The 8,172-nt window shown below is 46.4% G+C and overlaps 1 protein-coding gene across 2 annotated transcripts in view; it reads left to right on the top strand.

Annotated features, from left to right (window-relative positions):
- The first annotated feature begins 5,861 nt into the window (after nt 1-5,861).
- The window catches only part of NDRG1 (N-myc downstream regulated 1), a 39,828-nt gene continuing 37,517 nt past the window's right edge, over nt 5,862-8,172 (top strand). The window contains exon 1 of one of the 2 annotated variants that reach the window (XM_048286544.1): nt 5,862-5,955. In XM_048286544.1, the coding sequence (XP_048142501.1) occupies nt 5,888-5,955 (68 nt within the window). In that variant the 5' untranslated portion in view covers nt 5,862-5,887. The remainder of the gene's footprint in view (nt 5,956-8,172) is intronic. The other variant, XM_048286546.1, reaches the window with a different exon arrangement.

Raw genomic sequence — 8,172 nt, 5'->3', positions numbered from 1 at the left:
ATCCTCCAGCAGCCCCAAACAGCTTTCTTTTAGACCATTGGACCATTGGAGGGTAGGTGAGTAGCTGGTCACCACACACACCCTGCTGGGGCCATCAGCAAGGACAGGGATCTTCATGGGCCACAGTGCATGGTGCTGTTCAAACTTCTGCACAGTGGCAAGCAGGTGACAAAGAAGGATATACAAAGGACCCATCGGAGCAGACAAACTGAGACTACATCAGTGTGTTACACTTTGACCGTGGTGAATTCACCTGAACCTCACAGAATCCCAGAGTCGCAGGATCACAGACTGGGTAAGGCTGGAAGGAACTACAGTGGGTCACCTGGTCCAACCTCCCTGCACAGGCAGGGTCATCCCAGAGCACATGGCACAGACAGTTCCTGGATACTTCCAGTGAGGGAGACTCCACACCCTCTCCAGGCAATCTGTTACAGTTCTGGGTCACCCACACACTAAAGAAGTTCCTCCTCATATTCAAGTGGAACTTCCTGTCTATCAGTTTCTGCCCATTGCCTCTTGTCCTATTTCTGGGCACCACCAAGCAGAGCCTGGTCCATCCTCTGACACCTCCCTGCAGATACTGATAGACATAGATGAGGTCCCCTCTCAGTTGTCTCTTCTTAAGGCTGAACAGGCCCAGTTCCCTCAGCCTCTCCTTGTAAGAGAGAAACTTCAGTCCCTTAATCAACTTGTTGCCCTCCACTGGACCCACTTCAGGAGCTCTATGTCTCTCTTGTACTGAGGAGCCCCAGAACTGGACACATCACTCCAGATGAGGCCTTTCCAGGGCTGAGGAGAGGGGTAGGATCACCTCCCTTGACCTGCTGGGAAGGCTCCTCCTGATGTACCCCAGGATACCTTTGCCTTCCTTGATCCCAAGGACACTGCTGGCCCATGGACAGCTTGTTGTCCACCAGGACCCCCAGATCCTTCTCCACAGAGCAGCTTTCCAGCAGGTCAGCCCCCAACCTGTACTAATGCCCAGGGTTATTCTTCCCCAGGCGAAGGACCCTGCATTTGCACCCATAGTCTGAAACACAGGTACCAGTGAGACCTCTAACACCCCAGTTGGGCTGCCACCAAATCAGGATGTGTGTGAAACCACTGCCACTCTGGGAAAAGGAGTTGCTCTAGATCCTAACTGAAGCCCCAGCGGGGATTTCTTTCCTTTTGTCTTATCCTGTGAAAGTTTCAGTGAATCCCTGCTGGCTTAACCTTTGCACAATAGATAGATTCAAAATGAAGGCTCTCTTTGTGAGTTCTTGGTGTGAAAGACAGGTTTTCATCAGATATTGCAATTGGAGCCTCTTCTGTTTGGAGGAGTGGAAGTATGCAGCAAATCCCAATTCCCCTTCCAACTGTAGCAGGGATATAGAGCTATCTCTCTGCCTTTACAATGACATCTGTGAGCTGCAGAGCCAAATTCTTCCTTTTTCCTGTTTGGCTTGAAGAACTTTCATTATTTTTACAAAATGCATTAACTCCTTCAAGAGGAATTGCAAGCCAAGCATTGCGCAATGGATGTACACACACCCTGTACGCTGTGGCTGAGACTTTTTCCTGATTAGAAGAAGAGCTGTGCTCAAACACCACTGAGTATGGTGCTGACACCAAGTCCCTGGTTGCCTGCAGACTCTCTGGGTTGCGAGGCAGTACCAGAGAAAACTCTCAGTGACCATAAGCATTCATCTCAGAGGGAACTCATAGTCAAAAACTTTATGTGGAAATAAACATAAAATCTATTTTAGACCTTGTCTCTCTTGGCTTTTTCTCTTGGCTAGCTTTAAAATTTACCAGTCATCATGTTGACTTGTCATAAACCCAGTTCTTAGGCACTTATTTGTCCATGTGCGCTGGACCAAAAGCCTGAGTGGTGAACGCGGGGCTGGGCAGCTGCGTCACTCGGCAGCTGAGTCCTGCTGTGAATGCCGCTCACAGATTCCACACCAACCAACAGAGCTTCCTACAGAATGTTCTCTGTGCTAAAATACTCCACCAAAACCTCTTGAAGGGACAAACCTGTTCAAAGCAAAACAGATCAACCCCCCCCCAACCCCTTCATTCATTACAGATAAACACAGTCTTCTGAAATATATTTTTAAAAATCCACTTCCTTTGCAAATGGCAGGAAGTTCCTAATGCAAGACCAAATAAATGACTCACCCCCCATCTATGCTTTTGCTGAAGTAGCTAAACCTGCCAAAAGCAGTTTCCAAACTGGAAATAAGTACTTAAGTGGGGATATGAATAATACCAGGCAAATCTCTGACAAAGGCATGTGAATCTTCAGTCTGTGGTGTTATTTATTTATATTTTTAATTGAGGTCAATGCCTTTGGTTCAAAGCTGCATTGAATAATTTTTGGAAGGACAACTGATCTGTATGGCTACATGTCAGCATCATCGAAGGATCCAAAGACAACAACAAAAGGCTATAGTAGAATAAAATTCCCAGTGGATAGGGTGTGATATTTGATGGGTCACACAGGGAATTCTTTTAACATGAACCAGCAAACATCAAGTATATTTTTCATAAAGCATGTAGCTTAATCCAAAATTATCCCTCCTGTATTGTTAGCGAGAACAAGGGAACACCCAATTTCTTTTGCAGTGACTAATAATATTACCACTGCTTAAATGTAAGCAGTGTGCAGAGATTTTCTAAACAAATGCATAATATTTTTTGCAACATATAACGCTGTGCTCCCACTTTATTTAACTCTTTTTTCCTTCTTTGCTGCTGCAGCACAACCACTGAAATTTCCTGAGTTAATGCTGGCATGGCAAGAAATATAATGTCAAGGGAAAGCGGAATAGTCTCATAATTAAAACCTGTTTCCATAGCATTGAAATGGATGGAATTGATACCCTTTGGTGGACTTTGGATCAGGTCTCTACTCTGGTGGTTCTTCATTTGCAACACCCTCTTTTCCCTGGAGCCTTGTTAGCATTGATTAGTTAATGGCTTTAAAGTGCTATTTAAATGCTGAAATATTGTTACTGCCAGATACTGGAACGCAGAGGCAGGTTTCGGCTGAGCACATATGATTAGACTTTCACTAGCATGGAATTATGGCCTTTCACTCCTTGGGTGTGCCCTGATACCTACAGCAACCCAATTTAGTAAAATAAAATAAAGAACTTGTTTTTTTCACTCTTAAATAACCTGAAGACCTGTGCTGTGACCTCAAGTGAAAGCCACCAGCAGCACTGGAGAGGTTTCAGGTTCATTTGCACAGCCTGTTTGCTGGTATGGGAATGGAGATCTGCGTCAGGGAAGCCACCCCTCCAGAGATGCTCTTCTCAAAAGGACAAGTGCATGCCAGCTGCTCAGAGCTGGTTTATTAAATGAAATAATATTTACAGTAGAAGTACCCATCAGGATTTCAGAGGGCCCACGTGGGTGGCAGCTTGTATTGTCTCCCCAGCAAAGCAGTTCCTAAAGTACACACGTCTGTACACGTACAGCTCCTGCTACAGGAGCCACTCAGCTGCTGTGGGAATGCAGTGAGAGCAGTCCTGCAGCCCAGCACGGCCTGAAAACTCACTGAGGCTGTGCTGTTGCATTGTCAGCAGTGGCACTGGCAAATTAAGCCTGGAAATTCCTGTTTTCCCAACCTGTCTTCTGAGCAGACTTTTTCAAGCAGAGGGGAGTGATGTTCCCCAAGCTTTCAGCTGTGCTCCTTTCTGGCACAGATCAGAATTTGGATCTCTGAGCACAAACTTTATCAGTTACATCTTCACACAGTAAAATACTTCCTAACTTGGATTTTTAGAATTACTTCATTTTCTTTCACAATCCACCAATCTCTCAAAAGTGACTGTTAATCACTGTGTTATTCTCAGCCATAACTAGCAAAATAGCTGACAAGAGTGCATGACCTAGTGAAGGTGCTGTTTGGATGCACAGATTACCAGGCTTTGCAAGCAACTACTCCTTGGGACTTCTACCTACATGTCTTCAGCATTTTTGAGGGTCCAACACTGCTTGTGATCTAAATAACAAACAAACTGCAAAGGCCAAAGCAAAAGAAAACGCTTCATTTCAGTTCTCCAGTCCATTCCAGACTCAGTACTTGTTTTTTAACTGCAAAAGTCTGCACCTAGTGCACAGAGAACAGTTCATTCCATCTGAATCTCTGAAGTTTTCAGCCCCTTCCCCAAAAAGCAGCCAAGCACAGCAGATTGAAAACCTGCTTGAGGATGGGCCAAATCATACAATTCAGACACTGCCCCAGATCTGTTTTCTGAAGGACTGAATGTTTCTGAGCTAGGATATTGTTTCATGATGAGATGAAGGAACGATTAATCTATTGGAAAATTAGTCAAGCTCATGTTCTCATTCTAGCATTTGCACTAGTTCCATAACTTCAGTACACCGAGCTAGACAGATCTTCCATAACAAACACAGCATGCCATTGACCTGATGACATAATTTTGAAGATATGACTTCAAAATAGGCTCAGTTGCAAATTAAATTATTTGTGATGGTTTCATTGGTTTCCCGGAATCACAGTTTCAACTGATTATGAAAAAGATTAGGCCTTTTATCATTCAAAAAACAAAGAAAGCACATACAGAACAGTGCTGTCTTAGGATGACAAATGCTTCTCTTGCGTTGTTCAGAAATATTTTTCATCCTTGCAGACATTAACTAATCAAAGAGAAGAAAACAAGATAAGAAATTTCCTTTATTCTACACTTGGTAATACTTCAGAGTTATTGTTGCACAACATGATGTCCCATAATTTTGTGGTGAAAAAGGAACCAGACTTCCAGGGTTCCATTTCCAAAGGCAGCAGTTTCTGACTCAGCGGCAGAAGCTGACTTAGGAGGAGAGAAGCTAAGATGCATTTGAACAGCAGCAAGCTTTTGTAGACTAGACTTAGTAAGCTTGTTATATAGCTGAGAAAACAGAGGCTCAGAGTTTAACAGAGTTTCAAAGTCTGAGGAATTTCTTATTTCCTCTTCAGGCCACTGAACGAGGGGGAATGACAGTATGCTGTGGATTTCATCTGTTTGGGTCACTGTAACATGCCATAAAAGTGAAGTTGTTAAGTGAAATCACACACTTGGGGGATGAGTGTTTTACAGAAAAGTCACAGAAAAAGCAGCTCAGGCCGTGGCAGTTTAACATCTGCCTGTTGGTGGATGGCTACACACAGAACTGTGTATAGAGATACTCTTTGCTCAGCAGGCGAGGGCCTCTTTTTGGAATAAATGATTAGCTGCGCTTCTCGTCAAAGGGTTGTTCGCTGGAAAACTCACCCAGCACTTGCAGCACCCGCTGCACCCTCTGAACTTCACCAGAAATGTGCAAAGGCATTATTTCCCTCCTGCAATTACAGTTCCTTCCTAGAGGTTATTTTAATGCGTGAGCATAAGATTTTGCAACTCTGGTAAACGGACTTTATACCTATATAGAAGTATTTCCGCAGGACTTTGACCACCTGTGCCAGGACCCCGCGTCGCCATCCTCGGCTCAGCCTTTCCCAAGGCTGCTGCTCCTTCGGTCCTTGGGCAAGCCCTTGCACACATTCCCTTCTCCTCGCCAACCTGTGTGAAGCCCCGGCTACCCGGGGACCCGGAGCGCGGGTCTCCGCCGCTGGCTGCTCTGCAGCCTGCCCGGGAATGCGATGTCAGCGCTGAGCCCCCTCCGCCTGGACTGCGCGGCCAGGGAGGAGGGGGGACCCGGGCTTGCGGGTGGGCGTCGGGGCTCCCTGCTGATACCCAGCGGCCCCGCGTACACGGGCTCAGCCGCCGCGAAGGCCCGCGGCCGCCGGGGCGATCGCAGAACCGGGCGAGCGCAGAACCGGGCGGGCGGAGCCCACGGCGGGCGGCGGAGGCAGCACCGCCCGGCGGGCGGGGCAGGGCAGGGGCTATAAATGCACCCCGCGGCCGCGGAGGGCGGTCGGAGCGCGGGGCGGCAGCGGCGACAGCGGGAGTACGGCAAGTAAGAGAGTTATGTCTGTCTTTCTGTCCACCTACCTATCCATCTGTCCGTCTTTCTATCCACTTACCCATCCATCTGTCTTTCTGTCCATCCATTCACCCACCCCCGCGGACTTCGCAGTCCCCTCGAGTGTGCATCCTTGCATCACTCTCCTCCTTTTTCTTAAAACTAAATCCCTTTCCCCTCGCCCCGAGCAGGTCTTTGCCAGGTGCTGGGGGAACGGGTGGCTTTCAGCCGCTTGCAGGGGGCAGCGCACGGCGCGCCCCGAGCCGGACCCTGGCCCTTCCCGGGAGCGGGGGCGGCTGCGGGATGCTGCTGCCAAGGTCTAGGCTCCCGGGTAGCAGCGGGGTGGGATGGGCTGGGTTAGAAAACAGCTGTGGAGCCAAGGCACATACTTTCTCTACGGAAGTTGACCACTGGTGATTGCTTGTGTTTCTCTGCTCTCGCAGCTCTGTACTGGGTTTGGAGCGCAGGACAGCCTTGATCGGTGTCCGGCCAGTTCTTTCAGTGGGGTTGTTGTCATCGTGTGTGACGATAGGCACAGTTCGCCACCCGTGCTTCCAGGCACTGCTCGGCTCAGAGCACTTGAGGGGAATGTTTGCAGTGGAGGCGCAGCCACGCACTGGGCTTGATGGAATAAGGGCTTTCACTTCTGCTAAGGAGGACGTTTTGGTTAATGCTTTTCATCATGGTACAGTTTTCCTATGAAACACTTGCAAGCTGGCATTGGTCACTGCATGACCCACTATTACACAAAGATCATAGTGCCCTATTTAGCACCCCATCCCCAGAACAGGACTTCAGATAGAAGTATTTATCACCTTATTTTATTTTGATGATTTTCGTTCTCCTATTTAAATATGAACTCTATTTTGAACCTAGAAAATGCAATTGTAATGACATGGAAGAGGTCAAAGACAACCTGAAGCCTTCTGTTCAGGTTCTCTTCATGGTGTTTTGACTATTTTGGTTTCCTCTGGCTTTTTATCAGCATTTTTGTGTGTTTTCAAGTGTGCCAAAGATACACAGCTGCTGCAAAACTCACTGTTGAGGGCAAGCAATGGAAATAACCTGTAAAGAGGACCTATCAAGTGCTTCAGGTAAACATCTGAGAAACCTGCCTTGCTGTTCTTAGCCTTGGCTGTTACAGGCACAATTTACATCAAAACTTCAGCCGGTGGGATTAACCTGTGCACTTTGAACTTGGCTCTGGGAATGTGTTTGTTTTTTGATTTTGGAGGACTTTTTGTGGGTTTTTTTTCCTATTGTTGGGTTTTTGGTCTTTTTAGTATTTTTTTTTGTGGATTTTTTTTGTTGCTTGTTTTAATTTTGTGCTCTTTTAACCAGAATCTAATGTAGTTTGACATAGAATGACTGGGGTTTTATCACAAGTACTTGAGTAAACAGCAGGCAGCTAATGCTGCATGATGTTCTGTGCACAGCAAGAATTTAATGACTTTGGATGAAATGGTAAAACTCGGAGTAGATGCAGCAAAAATAGTGATTCTTAAAGGCTTGTACATTTCCCAGGGTACTAATGAGCCCCGTGCCCTCAAAGAAGAGTAACTCATGAATGTGTTCAGGAGGAACATGGAAACACAGAGGCAGTGAAAGCAGGTTTTAATGTAGTAATGAGAGACTCCTTGGGGTCTGTTTTCTATACCTAATATTTTTCAGTAAAAACTGAACAGATGCAGTGGCATAATGCTTTGGGAACCTGGAGGCCTCAGCTTCTGAATGTGCAGCAGATAACTGAATGGGCTTGATTTCAACTTTGAAAACTTTTGAACAAGATTTTTCTACAATTACTGAACCAAGAGATCATAGAATGGTTTTGATTGAAACATTATCTAGTTCAAGCCCCCTGCCATGGACAGGGGCACCTTCAAGTAGTCCAGGTTGCTCAAAGTCCCATCCAACTTGGCCCTGAACACTTTCAGGGATGAAGAATCCACAGCTTCTCTGGGCAACCTGTGCCAGGGCCTCAGCACCCTCACAATGAAGAATTTCTTTCCAATATCTGAAATAGACCTTCTTTCAGTTTAAAGCCATTCCCCTTGTCCTGTCATTACATGCTCTTTTAAAAAGATGAGCTCTTCCCCTGAGAATGGGCACACTGTGAAATGACTGACCTTGAACCAGGCTGGGGAAGAAAGGTGTAGAAGGTCTTGAAAAACTAGGGTTTTAATTTTTTTCCCTTAGAAAGAAGGGTTTGTG

Source organism: Corvus hawaiiensis, chromosome 26 (assembly GCF_020740725.1).
Source record: "Corvus hawaiiensis isolate bCorHaw1 chromosome 26, bCorHaw1.pri.cur, whole genome shotgun sequence".
In the NCBI taxonomy this organism is placed as follows: Eukaryota; Metazoa; Chordata; class Aves; order Passeriformes; family Corvidae; genus Corvus; species Corvus hawaiiensis.
Note: the sequence above shows the minus strand (reverse complement) of the source record. Positions and strands in the feature narration are given on the sequence as shown.